The 23,544-nt window shown below is 39.9% G+C and overlaps 1 protein-coding gene across 1 annotated transcript in view; it reads right to left on the reverse strand.

Annotated features, from left to right (window-relative positions):
- Window positions 1-23,544, reverse strand: part of CNTNAP5 (contactin associated protein family member 5) — a 485,513-nt gene that overhangs the window by 285,352 nt on the left and 176,617 nt on the right. The window contains exons 4-5 of the mRNA XM_070729992.1: window positions 21,346-21,493; window positions 5,021-5,224 (exon numbers count right to left, since the gene is read on the reverse strand). Coding sequence (XP_070586093.1) covers window positions 5,021-5,224; window positions 21,346-21,493 — 352 coding nt within the window. The remainder of the gene's footprint in view (window positions 1-5,020; window positions 5,225-21,345; window positions 21,494-23,544) is intronic.

Raw genomic sequence — 23,544 nt, forward strand, 5'->3', positions numbered from 1 at the left:
TGATATAATCTTGTTCCCAGGGCTTTAACTTTCCTATCCTGGGGGTTAATTCTGCCAGGAAAAAGGAAAAGGTGAGATATTTTTAGCCTGATTCCCTTTATCTTAATTGCTCTACTTAAGTATTTCTATTGGGAGCTCTGTTAGTAGGGCTGCTCGGAATTTTTCTTTCAGCTGGTGTTTCTTGGTTTTCTTAAAGGGTGAATGGCTGGCCTGAATCATTTGACACTATTTTCTGAAGTTTCTGGTGCTCTGAGGTCCGTGGCACTGTCCCCTTGGGGTATACTTCCCACACTTTGAATCACCTTGCCTGCAGATAATCCCCTTCTTTCCTAGTTAAGGTTTGTTTCCATCTAAGCAATACTAAAGATAGGCTGCCTTTGTTTTCCTTCACTTTCTATCCTCAAAAACAAACTGTATGGACTTTTTGCTATTTATCCTCCTGGGCCTCTAAAACAATACATTACCCTATAACTCCCTTATAGCTGCCCACAAATCTCTTCAAATATGCAAACCTCAAAAGACTATTGCTCCCAAGTCTCTTCTTCTCAATATAGATCTGCAAACATAAGGCAGCCTGAAGGAAATCTGAGACATTTTTAAGCATTTTTCATTTGAAATAAGGTAATTCTTTCTTTCCCCTTCCACATCTGTCTTTACAATTTTCTGCTCAATTCTACAAAGGGCTTCATGTCTTCAAATATCTTGTCACTGTACTTATTCTTTAGTCTACCTGCTAATTTTCATACAGCTTCCTGCTTCCTCCTGCTTATCATGGGAAAAGTTGCCCCAACTTTGGATTGATGATTTGAAATAAGTTTTAAGTGGGTTAATCTAGTAGTGGTTTTCACTTATCTTTGCTACCTGTTCAGGGAGCGTGTGAGTGCATGCACAATTCTGCACATGGGCAGAACTTTCTATGCATGCACAGAGCATTTTTAATTATGTCTGGGTGAGTGGACGGAGCCCCCCACTGCCACCACTGCCAGTTTGCCTGATCTGGGGCAAACTGGTAGCCACCTACCATTGGGTTAGTCTAACTTTTCCACTTAGTCTCAGAGTGGTACATTGGAGGAAACTGGTTTATTGCGACACAATACAAATCCTTTGGTTCAAATTTTGCCAAGCATTTAATAAGCAGAATTCATTGGCTGAGGCACAGTCTCTCTGTAAAGCTGCTTGGCAAAATGGTCTCATATACACACAGAAACCCACACAAACCTCAGTTCCATTGTCATTCTACTATTTCAGAATTAAACAGAGTATATTTGAAAGGAAGTGAAATTAACAAAGCCTAAATAAAATCACTATTTCTGACAATCTGACAGCCTAACAAGCTAATTTTTACTTAATCAGCCAAAACAGACAAGGTCTAAATGCAGCCAAGGAGGTTGAAAATAATATACATTTCTAAGTAAATTAGCCCACAGTATATATAAGCAAAGCACACTGCTTCTGGTTACAAAAGAAAGAAGTGCGTAAGGAATCAACCAGCTGTTTGTGGAAAAGTTCTGGGTAAGTGGAATTATGTGGAACCAATCCATTTTGTCAATTAATGTCATTCAGGCAGGAAAATCGACATCTCCTTGAAGCTAGAATCCCACACACACATCTGCAAGTGCACCTCACTGTAATGAAAAGGATTTTCCTTTGGACAAATACATATTGCATTGGGTGGTAAATAGCAATTCAGAATTTTGGAATATTTAGTACCATGAATGCAGTTATGTATATCAATCTCAAAAATAAATCAAACACACTCACTTTTCAGAAAATTTACTTAGGATCAGACTGAAAAGAAAATGATCTGAGAATGAAAATGTAATTACATATGGTACTTGCGTTTTCAAGCCAATGCACATCTCCATCAATAAATGCCCATGGAAATAATAACATTTTAAGTATTAATACTCAGAAAATTAAAGTGGAGATTTCATTGGCTTCAGCGGTGACTTGGACAGCGCACAGTCAGAACAGAATACAAGTTTATATATTTTTGTTCATGTTTGTAATCTGTCTTTGTGTTTGTGCAAAAAGCATGTAGAGAAAGGAAAAAATACATGACAGATGTCTTATTCAAGACACAGGGTCATTTCAGAAATAATTTTCTGGCTATAAATGTCCAACTTTGCATGGATTCTTTGTGGTTAATATAAAATATACCCTATAGTTATAACAACTGGCTCAGAACTAGAATATAATTTTCACACTTTATACCATGTTCTCAACTTTGACAATTTTAAGATGGGTGGATTTCAACTCCCACTGCTCTATACAATACTTAGTAATTTTATTGGGGCAGAGAAGAAAGCCCTAGCAAAGATATTATATTTAAAGGTAGAAATAATACAGTATGTACTGGTAGAACCAATATTTTGTTTTCAGATTAACAAACATGGAATTACAGCTAGAGCCAGTTGGTATGTTCCGCATCATGACTAAATAAGGATGAGCAGATAATTAAACATTTGATTATTCCATTGGCTATATTTGATAGAGCAGCTTTAAGATCTAGCACCCTTTCAAATTAAAAATGGAATAATTTGTAAAACAGATTTAACTTATTTCTGTTGAACACATGTTAGCTAAGGGTTCTCTTTCACTTCACCGCCCACTCCCACCCCCATCACAAACTTTATAAAGCCTTCTTTCCAAGCTGTGGGAAGAAGCCTTATTTAATTCTCTCTCTCAGTGCTTTTTGTAATGACTATGGGATCCAAACTCATTTTAGGAAAGGCAGGAGGAGGAAGTGATTTTCTTAAACAGCTCAGGGCTGCTGTTAGAATGTCAGATGGTTTTTTAATATATATATAGGCCGAAATAGCACTATCCTAGTCTCCCTTAATTTTAAAAATTCAGCAAAAACACGTGAAATATATCTATACATACACACACACACACAAACACACACACATATATACCAAATTAACTGCCTTGAAATGGTCCTGGGTTGGGCCTAGAGGCAAAAAGTGACGTTCCTTCAATATACCAGGGTGATCCGACATTAAAAAAAAACATTATTTATATATATATATATATCTCACATGTTTTTTTTGCTGAATTTGAAAATTAAGGGAGACTAGGATAGATCTATTTCAGCCTTATTTTGGCCTCATCAGCTAGCATACCCTCACTGGGACTTGAACCTGCAACCTTTGCCTTGTAAGGCAGAGAATTAACCTCTAGGCTACACTATCCAATCCCTTCATATATATATCAATATGAATATTATTAACTGCCTTGAAATGGCCCTGGGTTGGGCCTAGAGGCAAAAAGGAGCTGTGACGTTCCTTCAATATACCAGGGTGATCCAACAGAAAAAAACATATAGCCCCTCCCTGGTACAAAGCAGATCCGATGGCCTAGAGGTTAATTCTCTGCCTTACAGAATCAAATCCCAGTAAGGGTATGGCTAGCTGATAAGGCCAGAACAAGGCCGAAATAGCACTATCCTAGTCTCCATTAATTTTAAAAAATCAGCAAAAACATGTTAAATTTTCGTCCTAGAACAAGGACAGAAGCACCAGCCTGAAGATGACGAGTGGGACCTCGTCGAAACGTCGCCAGAAATTTCTAAATCCTACACAGGAAGAAACCCGAATATTCCAAGACTGTCATAGTTATATGTTTTTTGCTGAATTTGCTGAATTTGAAAATTAAGGGAGACTAGGATAGATCTATTTCGGCCTTATTTTGGCCTCATCAGCTAGCCATACCCACTGGGACTTGAACCTGCAACCTTTGCCTTGTAAGGCAGAGAATTTATCCTCTAGGCTACAGTATCCAATCCGTTCAGCTCAACTATATTTATTATGTGTTCAACTATATGTTCAACTATATAGTTATATAGTTATATAGTTTTATATATATAGTTATAATTTATTAGATTTGTATGCCGCCCCTCTCCGAAGACTCCATTCTTGAAATTATGACTGCAACATTTACATACATCCTGAAATGCCAAGATAGCATTTCAGGTGCCTTAAAACTGGCTCATATTTACAACTGATCAAAGTGTCCTGTGGTCCCATGATTGCAATTTATGACATTTTTCAATGTCTTCTGGTAGAAAATGGCAGATAATGTCATTTGGATTCTGTTGGGTTCACTTAACAACCATGGCGACTCAGTTTATGACCCACATAAAAATAATAGTAAAATTAAATCAAAATGTGTGATGGCCCACTTAACAACAACAGTGAATTGCAGCCAAAATTCTGGACTTAGTGTGCTCATAAATCGAGGAATATCTATATGGCTTAAACAGAGGTATAGTCTAAAAACCCGGCTATGAAATGTGTGGAGAGGAAGATATTGAAAATATCAAAATTTCATTTGCAGCTAATATTTATTTTTCCTACATTTTCTTTCAGATGGAAAGTGAAAAGCTATTTTAGAAATTGAGGGGTAAGTATTTTACTTCTGTATTACATACTGTACTTCTATTGAATGTAGGTAGGGGATATACCAGTAATCTATTCATGCACATAACTGAAGCCATACTTTCTGGGTCAAATTGAATTTAAAACACACACACAGTATTATTTATCATCTCTGTCTGTCTGTCTGTCCCTCCCTCCCTCCTTCTCTCTCCCTCCCTCCCTCCTTCCCTCCTTCTCTCTCCTATCTTAGCAGCACATTGTTCTCTCCGCAACCCCCACAAAACCCCCCACAAAATTATGGACTGCTGGTTACATTAGTTGAAGACTAATAAGTCTTTCCCCCTTAATAGCTATCTCATGATACAAGAGGCTCTGCGTCATTTTTCCTTGTCACGTCCCAAAATATAGTCTTCCTTTCCTCCCCAACCTCTTAAATAGCCTTACTTTTTCTGATGTTAAAATCATACATGCCTCCATATTCTACCTCCTAAGATGCAAAAGCAAATATCCCGTGCCTGCGTACTTTCCTGCTGATTCACAGATGGGCAGGCAGCCCTTCAACTCAGTGGGGGGAGGTCACCAGAAAAGAGCCAAAAGCAGGAAGAACTTTATGCAAGATAAGTTGAAATGTTTGAACAAACCCAGGTTGATGTGCAAGGAAAGCTTCCCATTTTGCAGCTCTAGAGTAATGTAATCTCCATGCTGCCCTTCACCGTGAAACAGGACCCCATCTCCCTGCATGCTCTTGAACTTCAAGGAAACTACATCTTTGAAGGTGCTCATCAGCTTTTGATTGAATCTGTAGAGAAGGGAACTCCTCCCATCAAAATCTGCAACATCAGATTCTGTGAAGAAAGAAAGAAAGAAAGCATTAATATGGGGGTTCACAGGCATGGACACATATACATATACACATACAAACCCATACATAGAAACATAGAAGTCTGACGGCAGAAAAAGACCTCATGGTCCATCTAGTCTGCCCTTATACTATTTTCTGTATTTTATCTTAGGATGGATATATGTTTATCCCAGGCATGTTTAAATTCAGTTACTGTGGATTTACCAACCACGTCTGCTGGAAGTTTGTTCCAAGGATCTACTACTCTTTCAGTAAAATAATATTTTCTCATGTTGCTTTTGATCTTTCCCCCAACTAACTTCAGATTGTGTCCCCTTGTTCTTGTGTTCACTTTCCTATTAAAAACACTTCCCTCCTGGACCTTATTTAACCCTTTAACATATTTAAATGTTTCGATCATGTCCCCCTTTTTCCTTCTGTCCTCCAGACTATACAGATTGAGTTCATTAAGTCTTTCCTGATACGTTTTATGCTTCCACCATTCTTGTAGCCCGTCTTTGTACCCGTTCAATTTTGTCAATATCTTTTTGTAGGTGAGGTCTCCAGAACTGAACACAGTATTCCAAATGTTTAACTCACCAGCACTCGATGTAGTGGGATCATAATCTCCCTTTTCCTGCTTGTTATACTTCTAGCTACATTAATGACACATAATGTCAATTGGTTTTGTGGTTTCAGTTTGCTCTCCTAGGCTTTAATTGAATGCCTTATTTTGACTTTGTCTGCCTCCCAGAGTTTCCTTGGAGCAATAAATGACCATTAAATGGAATTAATAAATAAATATCCACAAATCCAGAGTCGATCTTTGCAGATTCCTTTGAAAGTATTACACAGAATCATGTCTATTTTTATTCTTTTGAGCAGAGTGAAGTAGTGTCTGTTTATCTTTATTATTTATTTAGATTGTTTATCTTACCTTCATTACTTTATATGTAGTCAAGGCGGCAAACATAGAACTAATACTCCTTCCTATTTTTTTCCCCACAACAACCTTGGAAGTTGAATTGGGCTGAGAGAAACTGACTGGCCCAATGTCACTCTGGTGGCTTATATGCAAAACTAGACTGGTCCTGACTCTCTGTCTCCCAGTTTCTAGCATAGTGCTTTAACCACTAGACCAAACTGCACTTCCCTTTATATTATAATTCTCAAGAGAAAAGCGAAGAGGCATGGAGGGTTTTAGAATAGAACTCATTTTGTCAAAGTGACAAACTCTTAAGACAGGGGTCTCCAACCTTGGAAAGTTTAAGACTTGTGGACTTCAACTGCCAGAGTTCCTCAGCCAGCTTCACCAACCGAGGAACTGTAGGAATTAAAGTTAACAAGTCTTAAAGTTGAGATTACATTCCTGGATTTTATTTAAAGAATTGCTTTTCTTTTAAAGCAGCTAAACAGGTTTTGAGGGCTCAGAGCTGCCTTAGACTCTTGTGTTTCACACCATGGGCCCCACTGTAAAACCAGCGAAAAGGAATAGGTGGAGTCCAGTTGTAGTTAAATGAGCTTTAACTGGCTTTTAGGAGAATTTAAAAGTAATTAAATAGAAATAACATTAATGCTCAACTAAAGGCAACACTTAGCTGAAGATGGGTGATCTGAACACTAAGCAAGGTCAGACCAGGTTAATACATATTTTTTTAAAAAAATCCTGAGCTGAAGAATAGATTAGAAAGTTAATTTATTAAAAGAAACCTCAGAAAAAGGCAGTCTTAAACCACTTATCTAATGTAGAATGCGCATCACAGCTGAAGGCAAGGGCAAACTACCTTAATATTACTGCCAGTGAAACAGCATGGAAGCAGACATCAAAAGTGGAGTTTGACCCGAGGGTGATTTTACTTTAATATGATTACTCCCCATAAACGTAATAATTTCTCCCTTCTGTCACATGAAAAATGGCTACACCTACTAGGATCACCATATGATATCTCCAAGGCTTTCAATGTTATGAGTGACCTTTCAGTATCAGGATACACACTTCTACTTTTTTTTTCTACTAGGTATTTAAAAAATGTAAATAGCTACACAGTGAGATGAATTGGCTCGGAAAAGCCACTTGGCATCTATATGGGTTGCAGCCTTCATAGCATCACATTAAAATAAACCTTTCCTTAGAGGTAGATGGACAACTCTATGCAATCCTTCTAAAGCACACTTGAACTAGAATTTCAGTGTTTCGTTTTAAATCCAGCATTCAGCATCACTTGCTGGGTCCTTTCATAATATTGGTAATCTTGTGTTTTTTTTAACAATGATAAGAAGTGTTATATCACAAAATTTATTTTAAGGAAGGGGAATTTGAGAATCAGATTTTTTTCTAGCCCTTTTTCTTGGAAAAGTAACCCAGCAGATTTATTTATTTATTTATTTTAAATTCTCAAACGAGAAAACAGACTCTTCCTGCCTTTGTAAGAAGCTGTTGGGCAGTTTGGAAAAGTAGATTGGAAGAAATTCAGGAATCTTTGAGAAGACTAATATTCTGATTTGTGCTTGGGACACTGAAGTTATAATAGAACACAGTTTTGAGTAAAACGTAACACACACACACAAATACATTATACCGGTAAAGATTTTAAAAAAATAAGAAGAACAAAATGCATATATCAATTAGCTGTTTAGCGAAAGCCAGAAGTAGAACAGAACATTTTTAGCCAAATATGATTAGACACAAAAGTCTCTGTGTCTGATTGTTTTGGCATGCAATACTCAGTAGCAACATCCCGAGGGGAAGAGTTGAAACAGTTTATGTCCAATATAACAATAGCAATAGCACTTAGACTTATATACTGCTTTACAGCCCTCTCTTAAGCGGTTTACAGAGTCAGCATATTACCTTCAATAATTTGGGTCCTCATTTTACCAACCTTGGAAGGATGGAAGGCTGAGTCAACTGGTGAGATTTGAACTGCCAAATTGCAGGCAGCTGGCAGTCTGAAGAAGTACTGCACTCTAACCACTGCACACTGTGGCTGTGGCTCAGACCCAATTCTGTTTTCTCCAAAATAATCTCTCCAACCTATTGCCTCCAAATGTGTCAATTCCTATCCTGTTTGGAGTTTGTGAGGTTGAAGTACACAATGAAGAACATTAGGATTTTCTATAACAGTATGTACAATAGCTGAACCTATGGGGTTCCAGCTGAACTGGAAATACAAGTGCTACTAAAAGGCAAAAAGGCATTTGAAGATGTTGAAGGAAACCTCAAGATACACCATTTTTTTCTTTCTGGATAGGGATTTAGTTTCTCTTCAGTTTTCTTATCAACAAGTTTAATAATTAATGGTATTGAAACTTCAGGATGAAAAGTGTATATACAATAGTATTAAAGAAGGAAATAAATATTGGCTCTTGGATAAAGTGACCAGATTTTAAGATTGGGAAAGAGGGACACCTTTGAGTGGGTGGGGGGTGGGGGTGGGGGGGCTAAAAGAAGTTTAGCCATTTTTTTTATTTCTCTCTCTCTTCCGCCCTCCCTTTCTCTCTTTCTCTCTCTTTCTCTTTCCCTCCCCTTTTCTCTCTATTCCTTCCTCCCTCTATCTGTCTTTCTCTCTACCTCCAATGTTCCCTCTAATTTTTTTTTGGTGTGGGCAGAAAAGTATAGTGTCTGAGCGGAGATTTCTCTCTCCCTCTCCCTCTTTCAGCGAGGGGGCTGCGAGAGCGCTTTCTCCGAGTTCTTCGGGAATGCCTGCCCTGCCTCTACTGCAGCCCCCTTGCTGAAAGCTCGGGAGGAAAGCGCTCCCAGCGAAGGGGCTGCGAGAGGGGTGGGGCGGGCATTCCCGAAGTGCACGGAGAAAACTCTCTCTCGCAGTCCCCTGGCTGGGAGCGCAGGAGGCGGAGGAGGAGGAGAGGGGGTGGATCGGGCGGGTGGGGGGCAGGGGGGCAGGGCCGAGAGGCCAGGGGCGTGAGGGGGCTGGAGGCATGGTGAGGAGGCAGGGGCGCCTGTGGCTCCCTTTCCTTTAACTGCCGATGCCTCCCCCCCGCGGGCTGGCAGGGGGATGGGGAGTGCGCGCCCATGGAAAAGGGCGGGCACGGGGGTATTTGAGGGTGCGCGCCTGCTCACGGGCGCAGCTTGTGGGGAACGGTGTCTACCTCTTTCCCTCTCTCTCTCTGTTTCTTTCTGTTTCTCTCTTCCTTCTTCTCTTTTCTCTCTTTCTCTCTTTTCCTCCATCCCTTTCTTTCTATTCTGCTCTTTCTCTCCCTCCCTCTTTCTTTCTCTTCCTCTCTTTCTCTCTTTCTCTTCCTTCATTCTTCCCTCCCTCTTTCTCTCTCTCTTTCTTTCTTTCTTTCCTTCTTTTTCTTTCACTCTTTCTCTCTCTCTTTCTTTCTTTCTTTCCTTCTTTTTCTTTCACTCTTTCTTTCTTTCTCTCTCTCACTCTCTTTTTCTCTCTCTTTCTTCTCTTTCTTCCTCTCTCTATTTCTCCCTCCCTCCTTCCCTCCCTCCCTCCCCCATGTATTTCTTTCCCTTTCTTCCTCTTCTGCCCTCCCTCCCTCATGAACCAAGGCCCTTCCCTTGGGCTCAGTAGGCACTCTGGCCCAGGAGCATCTTCACCTGGCCCATCTGGAGAGAGAGGGCGGGGCTTCCACTCCTCCTTCGGGCTCAAAGGCTGATGGGCGGGATGGCTGCAGTGAAGGAACCACCTGGCTTCCCTGCCCCACTGGTGCCTGGGTGGAGGCGAAGGCAGGAAATGAGGCAGAGGGGTAAAGCAGGTATCTCTCTTTCCCAGCGCACCGCCAATCAACCCCTGAGGAGCACATGATGAAGAAGAGAGCTGGGATGGCAAATCCGCTGCTTTGGCTTCTCTGGGAAGCCACCTGGGACTCATCAGCCACCCTGTCCATCCTATCTCTCTCTCTGTCTCCCAGTAAGCAGATGTTGGAAGCTGAGCTGCTTGCCGGCTGTTCAAGGCAAGCAGCTCCAAGGCATCTCCAGAAGCTCCAAGGTATCTCTAGCCTCTCTCTCTCTCTCTCCCTGCAAGCGGACATTGGAAGCTGAGCTGCTTGCCGTCCATTCAAGACAAGCATCTCCAAGGCATCTCCAGCTGGTGTTCAAGTCTCCAGCTACTGAAGCGGGACTTTTAAAAAACCCAGCAGGATGTGGGACAAATAGGAAAAAAGTGAGACTATCCCATGAAATTCAGGACATCTGGTCACCTTACTCTGCTCATAACCCTTTATCATTTGCATGGTACACCTTCCATACCTATGAAAATCATGTTGCCTTTAATAAATTTGGATGGGGGAGAGAGATCATAACTTCTTTTCAGAACTAACTATGATGCCATGCTTTGCTTTTGTATACATGCAAAAGATTATGAGTTTTTATTAAAATAATAGTTTTTATGGTCACAGATAAGAATTCCAGATAAAAGCACATTAAAATAAATTAAATAAAAATGAACTAGGATAAAAATTATATCACAATTGGTGACCGCTTCAAATTAAGATTATTATTATTATTTTTTAAAAAGAAATTTTGGGAATACTCATAAGTTTCAAAATAAGATTTTAATAACTTTTGACTTTTAAGAATAGAATAGTTGGAAGGGACCATGGAGGTCTTCTAATCCAACCCCCTGCTTAGGCAGGAAACCCTACACCAGTTCAGATAAATGGTTACCCAACATCTTCTTAAAAACTGCTAGTGTTGGAGCATTCACAACTTCCGAAGGCAAGCTCTTCCACGGATTAATTGTTCTACAGAAATCTATAGTATTATGTGTATGAAAGCTCACATCAATTAAATTAAATATCCCAAGTGCCACTATCAAAATGAATTGCATCCAATACAATCAACCTGTTACCCAACCCTATACTTTACTTTCTGGTTGACATTCACTGCCCTATTCTGCCTTCCCCTTGATATTATTATTACATGCTTCACTTATTCTAAATATTTGGGAATCTTAGCACTGTAAATTTAGTGCTAAACTACATTGTTGCCTGAAGCAGAGTTTAAATGTCCCTTTCTGTTAGCAAAGTCAACACTTTTAAAAGCCTACAGGACATTCAGACATTACTTCCTGCATCCATCTGCCTTCATAATGCACGCTAAAGGAGATTGCTTTACCCTTATGTAACAGTCTACTCTGATTCTGAAAAAGAAATGTATGGGTGGTTTTCGTTGGTGTGTAGGTGTATGTGAATGCAGGGGTGATGGTTTGTTAGTCTTCGTGATAGTCTAGCAATGATATTAGCCAACATCATCCTTGTGTTTATTATGTTATAATAAACCATCTGGCATTTTTTTTTCCAAATCACTTTTCTTTTTTACATCCTACTTCTCTTCACCCCATGCTTCATACTACCAGAAAAGCAAAATGATTAATTGGTATGTACCTCATGCCAAGCAAGAGGTCCAGACAAGGTGGAAATAATTCTGCTGATCTGGCATGGAATAATTTGTTCATTTTTGCATCCCACTCACAGATTCTAGTGGGAGTTGTCAATTCTATTTAAGCATCTCATTTAAGACCAGGGAAAAGTGTTTTAATGAACAGATTTAAGTTCAAATAAGGTTAATACCAGCACTTTATCACACTGGGTAACCTATTCAAAGGTAATAGTTAGACAATTGCAAATGACACATATTTGCGCAGGAAATTCTCAGACAGATTGTTCCTGCTTAATAACAAGGTAGAGAGAAACCACAGTGGAGAAAAAAAAAATCCATGTAGAATGTAGTGTAAAAAAATTTTCTGTTACTTGGCAACAACCTACTTTGTATATACTGGTCATTCTATATATAAGACATTTGTGGAATAACATTATCACAGAGAAGGTTGGAGGGGTGAGGCCACTATGTGACATCTACTCTGTCAAAGATATAGGATCTGTGGGTGAATGAAATCTTTTGTGAATCCAACTGATCACTGCCAAAGCTGGCATTCTAACATCTAAGAGTCATTGGTGGCAGTTTGCATGACAACAAATAATTGGCTTTTATTTGAGCATAATAAATCATCTTTCTATGTTAAAAAAAAATCACACCTTTTTCAGAACCCAACAAAGAAAACAAAGTCTAGCAAGGTGAAATCTTGTCCAAGCTCAGCTTGACTTCCCATTAAGCGGCTTGAAGGCAGAAAACATTCTGCAAGCAGGGAAGAGAAAACAGGGGAAGCTCTTTGAATCATTTCAATGCACCATTCAGAATGAGAAAGAGGGAAAGGGAGCCCATAAGCATGCTGTTTGATCAATGTTATTTGCAGGTATGTATCCTTTAGAATAGGCTAAACCATTAGAATGCGGATGGGAATAAAGGGAGGACTTGAAGGGGAGTGGTGCAGAAACGACAAAGTCTGCTCCATTCTTTTGAATCAGAACAAATCTCTCGGCTGACATTGCAAATGATAAAGGGTTATGAGCAAAAGCAAATTCCTGCCCTTAGAAAAACTGGCATTAAAAAGCTGAAATGTACTGTAAGTACTTACACAATTTACAAATGTGGATGGATTTACTTGTTCTACAACATATGTAGCCCAGAGTTTTATGCAGAACAAATGTATAGTTTGACATAAGGAAAATTATGGCAAAGTACTAATGCACATCTAACAGCCTTACAGACAATAAAAAAAGGTCAACGCATACATTGAAGTTGGTGTAACTTATTTCTGAGTAGAGCACATATAGTTGCATTGCTTTTTTGCAAGTCATAAAAAGGATATAAAATCCTTAACCCTTCTTTAAGATTTAAGTCAGATCCAGGTCAAGCTTTAAATTTGGTGCTTTAAATTCACACAAGCTTGTAAGCGTGATGCTTTAAATGTATAGAACTTTCCCATGTCCATTTTTGCACCTCATAAGCTAGAAACCAGAATCTATAAAAGTAACGCAACATTTCAATTGCACAATGCTTTATTAAGACTGTCACGTTCACAGAGCTCAAGCAGAACTTTCTCCAATGTAGATTTTCTTTCAATGCGCTTCTTGAAAAAATGCAAGTCCAACATTTCCATGGATGCTGTACAGAACTGAAGATGTTTATTGATTACGTCCAATAAAATCTAAGATTCCTTATTTTTTTTTAAAAAAAAATTTAAATTATGCATCGATATTTTTTCTTGATCTTAAACAAATAGTGGGAAGATTGTATGATGCTTCTGAAAATCTTTTTTTCTTTCAAATTTTTTATGAATTCTATCTTGTTCCTATTCAAATTTCAACCACATTTGAGTACAAGTAGCCCTCAAATAACGACCACTCACTCAGAGTTACAAAGGCATTGAATTAGCAATGGTTGCAACTGGTGCTCAAAATTCTAGCTGCTTCAGCATTCCGGCAACTAATATCTGGGCAATTCTAGTTATTATACCATGTATGGAATAATGGACTGGACTTGAGCAGGACTAAAAATCATGGATAGGAAGACTACAAATCTAATCACAGTGAAACATGTCCTTCATCCATGCCACAATATTGACAGACTCTATTTACCAAGGACTAAAGGTAGATAAATCCAGTCTAAACATTTAGCTGACTGTGACTATGCATAATAATATAGCATCTTTAAATAATTCAAAGTGGCACCATAATAGATTTTCTAGGAGAACTATAGGTAAACAGAAACCTGAGGAAACATTGCTAACCTTTGATTAATCTCAGGCTTTCAAATATTGGTGGAACCAGAAGAAGACCTCTAAAGATCACCTTAAACTGTGAGCAGGTTTATGTAGCGTAGTCCTAAGTGTCATGTTGCATAGGGTCAGTAGAGTGATTGCAGTGGTACCTCTACTTAAGAACTTAATTCGTTCCATGACCAGGTTCTTAAGTAGAAAAGTTTGTAAGTAGAAGCAATTTTTTTCCAATGTAAAAGCAAATAATGCATGCAAACTCATTATGAAAGAAATAAAAGCTCAGAATTTGGCTGGGAGGAGGAGGAAGAAGAGGTGGAGGACAGTTGCTGCTGAAGAAAGAAGGGGAGGGGAATAAAAAAAATCCCAAACTTTAAGGCTTAAAAAAAAAGAGCGACCCTGAGGCGGCGAGGAGAAGCACACGCCTCCCATACACCCGGCACGAGGCTGCCTCCCATACACTGAGCCAGAGAGAGAAACCCAGACGGGTAAGAACCTCTCGCTCCTTTGCCTGAAAGGCAGTGGTTGCTGCTGCTGCTACCTGCTTCCTCTTCCTTCCCATGCTGAAGGGCTCCCCTCTCCTCTCACTCACTCGCTTTGTAGCCTGCGCCTTTCCTTCACTGTGGTGACTCCTCGGTATGGCCCCTTTTGCCTTTCCATGCCCAGACACTCTGGGAGGCAGCCTTGCGCCAGGTGTATGGGAGGCAGAGTGAGGGAGTCACCACAGCGAAGTGGTTTATTCCCTCTCCAAGTGCCCAGAGAAAGGAAAATGCTTTGTTTGCTCTGAACTGCAAAAGCCTCCTTAAGCACCACCAAAATGCTCCTCTGGCAGCCCAGAAAAGCCTGAGATGGCCGGGATTAAAGGGGGAAATGGCAGGAAACTGGCCGGTCCTTTGTGCCACTGTCAAATTTCCTGGGAAATTTTTCCAGGCTCAGGTTCTTAAGTAGAAAATGGTTCTTAAGAAGAGGCAAAAAAATCTTGAACACCCGGTTCTTATCTAGAAAAGTTATTAAGTAGAGGCGTTCTTAGGTAGAGGTACCACTGTAATTGAATTTTAAGCTCTTCTTCATATTCATGGATGGACTAATTCACATTTGACTCTTCTCATCCTCCAAAGAAGCTGTATTCCATGACCTGCAAGGCATCCCTGCAATGTCACTGAGTTTAGCATCTTAGACCCAGATTAGGCCAAAGAGCTACTTAAGATACTTGTGCAATTATCCTGATCTTCATAGCTATTTTATTCATTTTTCTATTAACCTGTGTTCTGAAGACTTAAAGTGTCAGTTCATAAGCATTTATCCCCAGTACATTAATTTTACTTCCTGGCATGAAAGATAAAACCAGTGAAGGGGGAAAGAGAAAGAGTGGGAAAAAAATAAGGAAGGCTGGCATAATTGTTTTGCCAAAAAAATGCAAGATATATATATATATTAGTAGTCCCCTACCATTCCCCAAGGGGAAATAAGGCTTCTTCATCTGAAAGGATGGCCAAGCCATCTTTGGATTCAGGAGTGGGTTCTACTTATCTTGCCCACTGGTTCGCACATCAACATTTCACAGAATAAAGGTAAGTTTAAACCCAGGGCCAGATGGGAGGGCCTTTTTCCAAGCATCAGAAGAGGAAACATTGTCCAAACAGTAAAAAAGTCAGATTTAAAAAACAAAAAAACAAAAAGATGACAGAGCCCACAGAATGCCACTGCCTGAACTGGATCCGTGACATCAGCAGCAGGTCACTACCGGTTCCGGTAATCCATCTGAACCAGAAGGAACCCTCTCTGATTGGATTACAGGTTATATCTTTTTTGTCCTCTGTCCCCTCCATTTATTTATTTATTCATTCATTCATTCATTTATTTATTTATTTATTAGATTTGTATACCGCCCCTCTCCGCAGACTCGGGGCGGCTATCTCACTAACCAGTTCGCAGAATGGACTGAACCGAGCCTTTTTAGACCATTATTTGAAGAGCGCAATCAGCATTTGCAGTGTGGATATAAATCTCATTCTATTTAAACAGAAAACAATAAAAAATATACCCTTGGTCAGCAAATTTGCTGGTGATATGCTAAGAAGACCTTTTAGAAATATAAGATAACCTGTTTTCTTTCCTGGTATCCTGAACAATCAACTTTCCATTCATAAGCAGATGTCGTCTGATATAACTCTGGTTGTTCATCTTGTCATTATACACAGATTGCTATAGAAGAATCTGCTAACAAGTGTTTTATGCATCTTTATATATAGTCCTACTGACCCAGTCCCCACATCCCTGGTTTTTGTTTTGTTTTGTTTTTCATTGAGAAATTGTTCTATAAAAAGAGATGGTACCAGATGGGAATTGTGCCTCTATGCTCACATGGAGAATAATCTCCTACCCTGTGTCTGAATATTTTGACATAATAATGGCAAAAGGAGGCCAAATTTTGTGCGAGAACACATGCACATGTGAGATTTCGCCAATTTTTGACATTTTGTTTGCTTCCACGCATGTGCAAAAGCAAAAAATAGCCAAAGATCGGTGAAAAATAGCTGTTCCTGCAGCTCAGAGGGCGAGAGGGAAGCAGAAAAGCCTTCCCCTCCCTTCTACCCCCCCCCACCTGCACAGGTAATAGACCTCTGGCTGCCCCCCAATGAGAAAGTTTCCCCTCCGCCCCACTGCTTGTTCCGGCCCTCTCCCATTCCCCTGCCACTCATTCCGGACGCCTCTGCCCCCGTCCATTCCCCTCCGCATCCCTGCCACTCATTCCAGCCGCCCACACCCATTTCCCTCTGCATCCCCGCAACCTGGTCCCTTTTCCCCCTACCTTTACTGCCACTTGCTTGCTAATACTTATTGCCCTTTTCTACAGCGTGGAGACAGGCTGGGCAGCTGGAGCCAGGTGGCACTGCAGCTGGTGTTGCTGCTGGCTGGGGCTCTCAGGCGCGTGGTGAGATTTGGCTGCTGCACATGCGCAGCAACCAAAATCTCGTGTGAGTGTCTTCGCACAAGTGAGATTTTTGTGATTTTTGTGGGTGGTTTTAAAAAAACAGTGAAAATTGCCAGAATCTTGCCAGTTGCACCCATGAACGGCTGCCGGTCAGCTGGAGCTGCATGCACTGCTCCAGTTTTGCTGGAGCTGTGCACGCAGCTCCTTTTTTCCTACGGGCATTCCCCTCCCCATTCTGGGAGCTGCCCACCCCTGCACGTATCCCACCGGGGGCTACTCCAGGTGGCTTACAGTAATAAAAAAATGAAAGGAAGGTAAACAGAACATAAGTAAAATAATAAAAAAATAAAATAAAGAGTTAAAAAGAAGAACACCGAGAATACATCAATACTATGACCAAAAGAGATAGATGACTGGAAGTAAGTTATGTAACAGGCTCAACTACTGTAACGCTCTCTACATGGGGCTACCTTTGAAGAGTGTTCGGAAACTTCAGATCGTGCAGAATGCAGCTGCGAGAGCTACCATGGGCTTCCCAAGGTAGGCCCATGTTTCACCAACACTCCGCAGTCTGCATTGGTTGCCGATCAGTTTCTGGTCAAAATTCAAAGTGTTGGTTATGATCTATAAAGCCCTTCATGGCACCGGACCAGAATATCTGCGAGACCGCCTTCTGCTGCACAAATCCCAGCCGCCGGTTAAGTCCCACAGAGTTGGCCTTCTCCGGGTCCCGTCGACTAAACGATGTCGGCTGGCAATGTGGGCCCCAGGGGAAGAGCCTTCTCTGTGGTGGCCCCAACTCTCTGGAACCAGCTCCCCCCGGAGATCAGGACTGGCCCCACCCTCCTTGCCTTTCGTAAACTTCTTAAAACCCACCTTTGCCATCAGGCATGGGGGAACTAAGACATCTTCCCTTGCCTATGTAGTTTTATGTATGGAATGTTTGTGTGTATGTTTTAATATAAGTGTTTTTTTAGGTTTTTAATGTAAAATTTTTATTTTAGACTTAATATTAGATTTGCCATTGTATACTGTTTTATCACTGCTGTGAGCCGCCCTGAGTCTGCGGAGAGGGGCGGCATACAAATCTAATAAATAATAATAAATAATAATAATAATATTAAATGTGGATCTGCTTGGATAAAAAAACCACGTGGAATGGAATCAATAAGTCTTACATTACGAAAGCAAAGAGGCTCCTCACTGCAACAGTTTTGATGAACTTGAATTTATTTCTGCCAGCACTACTAGAAGAGGTTCTCGTGAACCTTCAGATAGTGACAAGTGCTTGCAAGATGGGCAGATTCTTCAGGATAATCAGAGAGTGTCTATGGAGGTTCTCATTCATCCAGGTCATGGTTGTCCCAAAGGTGCTTTTACAAGAGGCAACTAGATTTTCTTGTTTTTTCTGTGAAGATGTTTCAATTCTCAGCAGGGATGTAGAACCTTCCTGGAACTGTTGAAAGGACTGTGTTGTAGATTGGAGATAGATGATGTTGTAATCCCTCCCCCTCTTTTGAGAGAGTGTTGTTCATTGATGGCCTCTTTGATCCCTCTTTCAAACCAATGACCCTCTCTGTCCAAAATATGGAATTTGTTATCTTCAAAAGAGTGGCTTGTGTCTTTTAAATGCAAATGAACTGCTGAATCAAGTCCTGATGTGTTTGTTTTCCTATGTTGTGCCATGTGTTTAATGAAGTGAAAATCTAGTTGCTTCTTGAAAAAGCTCCTTTGGGAAAATCAGAGAGGCTTTCAAATTGACCACTTCTAATACAGCTGTCCCCAGTCATTCCAGCTCTGAAACAGGCAATGGTGTCAGGGAGGTGGGGTGCGGGGTAGATTCACACGCCCAGGCACTGCTTGCGCAACCTGGGGCAGGTTTGGGGCCGTTTAGCTCTAACATCCTGCTCTGGCCATCAGTGTGATTGTGATGTGAATGAGCGTGGTTATATAATTTTATGACTTGGGTTTTTAGATCAGTTTTATAATTGGGCTTTAGAATTGTTTTTTTATTGCTTTTCTATGTTGTGAGCCACCCTGGACAGACAGACAGACAGACAGACAGACAGACAGACAGACAGACAGACAGACAGACTGCAGTTTTGCATGCTCACCCACCACTGCCAGTTCACAGATCAGGGACCTAAGCCATTAAACAAGTGGTGGGATTCAGGCAAACTGATAGTTAAATTGTTGTGTGGTTAGTCACTAGAGCTGCGCAAAAGGGATGAACTTTGGACTCAGAATGGATCAGAAAATCACAGGTACTCCCAATCCAATCTGTTTTCCATTTATGTCTCTTTTCAAGTGAAGCTGAACATAATTTGGAGACATCGTACAAATTGATATTTATGCTTCTACCTAAAACAAATTGTGGCAGATTTTGTAAGCACCGGTAGCCTTCGAATTACAACAGTTCATTTAGTGGCCTTTTGAAATTACAATGGCATGTTACAATTCTCAAATTCAGAAACTTGGCAACCGACTCATATTTATGACCATTGCGGTATCCTGAGGTCATGTGATCACCTTTTGCAAACTTCTGACAAACAAAGTCAAGGGGAAAGCCAGATCTCCTTTAATAACCATGTTATTGATTTAACAACTGCTGTATTTGACTTAACAATTGTGGCAAGAAAGGTCATAAAATGGGACAGAATTCACATAACAAGTATTTCACTTAACAACAGAAATTTTGGGCTCAATTGTGGTTATACATCAAGGGCTACCTGTTTCATATAGATTTTTTTATCTGTAGTGAAAGAAAGCAATCTTAAAAAAATATTTATTTGTAAAAAAGCTAATGGTGACATTACAGATAATAATACTTTTGGTAAACACATATAGGAAAAAGTGAAAACTGACCAGCCAAATGCTGGAGGCTAAGTACCATATTTTTGGAGTATAAGATGTACCATTTTACCCTCATAAGAGGGTAAAAACTTGAGTGCATCTTATACACTGAATGTAGCCCCACCCTTTGGCCTCTGCCTCCCAGCAATTTACCTCCTAGCAGCAAACAGAACAGAGCCTATTAAGTCAAGCAACTCATTATCAGCTTCCCAACCCTCAGCTGATTTGAAGATGCAGGCAGGCTAGCCACATGCTAAACTGAAAGTGCAAGGAGGTAAATTGCTGGGAGGGAGAGGCAGATTTTTATTTTCTTGCTGAACTTGATGCAAGGAGGTACATCAATAACTATAAATGTCTGTGTTGTGGTTGGCCAGGCAGAACAGTCTGTAGAATGTTCAAATTATTAGACTTATTTTTTTAAAGACTACTTAGGCCCAGTGTTATTGTATCTTCTTTTAAATAGTAGATAATAATGCATACTTCAAGAAAGCCACACCAATTTTAACAGTATCTGTACAAGTATAGCTGAAGTGTAACAGTGTCCTGTTTTAGTATTAAGAAAAGGCAGCTGAGTTACATCATGACTTAGTCATGTTTGGAGAAGATGAACTTCAGAAGAGAAGGATTTAGGGGTAGTGATTTCTGACAGTCTCAAAATGGGTGAGCAGTGTGGTCGGGCAGTAGGAAAAGCAAGTAGGATGCTTGGCTGTATAGCTAGAGGTATAACAAGCAGGAAGAGGGAGATTGTGATCCCCTTATATAGAGCGCTGGTTAGACCACATTTGGAATACTGTGTTCAGTTCTGGAGACCTCACCTACAAAAAGATATTGACAAAATTGAACGGGTCTAAAGACGGGCTAGAAGAATGGTGGAAGGTCTTAAGCATAAGACGTATCGGGGAAGACTTAATGAACTCAATCTGTATAGTCTGGAGGACAGAAGGAAAAGGGGGGACATGATCGAAACATTTAAATATGTTAAAGGGTTAAATAAGGTTCAGGAGGGAAGTGTTTTTAATAGGAAAGTGAACACAAGAACAAGGGGACACAATCTGAAGTTAGTTGGGGGAAAGATCAAAGGCAACATGAGAAAATATTATTTTACTGAAAGAGTAGTAGATCCTTGGAACAAACCTCCAGCAGACGTGGTTGGATTTACAGTAACCGAATTTAAACATGCCTGGGATAAACATAAATCCATTGTAAGATAAAATACAGGAAATAGTATAAGGGCAGACTAGATGGACCATGAGGTCTTTTTCTGCCGTCAGTCTTCTATGTTTCTATGTTTCTATGTACTTAAATAATTGGGAGGAGTTAGTGTAACCAACATTTAAGAAAACTGCCATAATGTACATTTCTCCAATTCTTTGCTATTTCTATGGGTCAGACACACATGCACAGAAATACACAGCAAAGTGTATAACATCTGAACTGTTTACTGGGAGGCAGGCAGATTTTTTCCCCTTGTTTTCTGTCCCTGAAACTAAGGTGTGTCTTATACTCTGGTGCATCTTATACTCCAAAAAAATACGGTCTATACAGACAAGATAGTGAAGGTAGGGATTAACCAAAACATGCTACAGAAGCTAAAATCAGTGGTGGGACCAACTGGTCAGTTGGTGATGGTGTTCTGTAAACTTGCACAGTCGTATCTTCCTGACAACTTGAAAGTACAAAATTGTTTCTGAACCTTCAGCAGAAAGAACATGATGCTTCCGGTATAAAGCTAGGGTACATTTCAATACTTACTGTATGAGCATCCGAAAGCTTCAACCCGCAGACCAATATTTCCATTTGGGTTCCATGTCACGGGCACGAAGCGTACAAAGCGAGCTTTAACAGAGTGAAGGAATTTGTGCTGGACCACACTGTCAGCATTGGCATTGCCTTGGAAAACCTGCAAAGGAGAAGAAGAAGCCTGGATGTAACATAGCATTGGGGGGGGGGATTTTTAACAAATAAATTCCTTGTGGTGATTCATTTCATCCCAGCAGATTCAGTTCCTGCCAAAATAGTAGTCTGTGGTTCTGTAAGGCCGGGTGCCATTATAGCTTCTCTGATAGGTAACTGCCCAGTCTCTACTTACACTGCCTTTAGGATTCAACCTCTTCCAAGGCAGTTTGTTCCAACTATCAAAATCTCATAATGCAAAGAAATTTCTTTTTGTGCTTAGCTACAATCTGATTCCCTGCCATTTATATTCCTCCGGATTAGACTTGCTCTCTGAAGCAACAGAGAATGATGTGAAAATCACTATCATTATCTATTCTTATTTTATTTTCCAAATTAAATAAACCTCAGCTTCTTCAGTGCTTGCTTCTAGGTCATGGTTTTGAAACTTTAATTTCTCAATGTGTTTCTTGAGAAGTCATAGACACAAGTATAGACATGCTGATTTATGTGTTTATAGAATCCAACATTAACCTGTAGATAGATCAATGCCAAATAATTGCTTTTTCTCAATCAGGATACTATATTTTTGCAACCATAGCCCACAAATATATTAAATATCAGTACTAGCATCAGTAGGTTGCTCCTGGTTTGGATCGGTTCTAAGAAATAGTAGCAGCAATGGCAGGCTCCGTCCACCCACCCAGGATGCTTCTGTGCATGTGCAGAAGCATTGTGTGCATGCACAAGCATGTGCATAACCAGTGGCAAATGAATTCAGAACCCAACACTGAGTACTAGTAGCAATATTTTTAAATACCGGTACTAGTACTGGTTGCTAGAAAATCTCTAATGCCTAGATACAATCAAAGGTCCTTGTAGAATTGCTGGTAAAATGCAGTTTTTAATGTTACATAAGGGGAAAATATTACATGCATGGGTATTGATCATATTCATTGAACCTAAATTCAATATGGGATTTGCTTTCGTACCCACTACCCACTTACATTTTCTAGACATTCCTATCTGGATTATACACATCAGGCCAGGTGAAAGGGCAACTATAAACATTGATCAGAAAATACTGTGTGCTGTAGCTCTAATATCCTCTCTTGGGGGTCTATTAATTTCCTCCCGACAAATGTGCCAAGGCCAAGACTTGGCCAAGACCATCCTTTCCTATTATCTGCTTTATTTTATTTTTTTTTAAAGAATAATTTTAACTATTTATTGATATGAAATGATATCATGATGGAAATACTTGTGATCTTCAATTGTCTCTTTAAAACAGAATATAAACACATGAATGCACTGACCTAACTAAAATCTATCAGGTAATGATGATAGTTATTATTATTATTATTAATATTATTAATATCATTATCATTATCATTACTCCGAGTCTTTGGAGAGGGGCAACATACAAGTCTAATAAACTAAACTAAGCTAAGCTAAGATAAGCTAAGATAAGCTAAGCTAAGCTAAGCTAAGCTAAGCTAAGCTAAGCTAAGCTAAGCTAAGCTAAGCTAAGCTAAACTAAACTAAACTAAATTAAATTATTATTTACTTTTCACTTTAGAACTTGTAGGAGCCTCCCAAAAATCCAAGGGTACAAATTTCAGACACACACATGTTTAAAAATTCAAAACAATGTTCTTTATCACAAAATTCAAAATAAACTAAGCACTCTTTTTGTATTGCAAAGAACACTCATCCCAAAACAACCGGGTAGTCTGTACAATTTCCCTTAAGCAGTCATTAAGTACTTAGCTAGCAGCTGTGAAGAAACTTCACACCCCTTCTTCTTCCAATGAAGTGAGACACACACACACACACACACACACGTTGCTCTGCTTTGGTTTCAAAGGCGTGAAAAATCAACAAAGTCCAGAAAACAGCAACACAGGATTCCTGAAGAACTGCGATCAGATACTCTTTCACAATGGCCAAACCCACATGCTGCTATTTATAGCAGCAGCCCTAATTACTGGAGCCCCACCCAACCACAGGTGGGCTCATTTTCTCTTGTAATAATCCTTCAGTTGTTATCTCCTATGC

The sequence above is a fragment of the Erythrolamprus reginae genome, chromosome 1 (assembly GCF_031021105.1).
Source record: "Erythrolamprus reginae isolate rEryReg1 chromosome 1, rEryReg1.hap1, whole genome shotgun sequence".
In the NCBI taxonomy this organism is placed as follows: domain Eukaryota; kingdom Metazoa; phylum Chordata; class Lepidosauria; order Squamata; family Dipsadidae; genus Erythrolamprus; species Erythrolamprus reginae.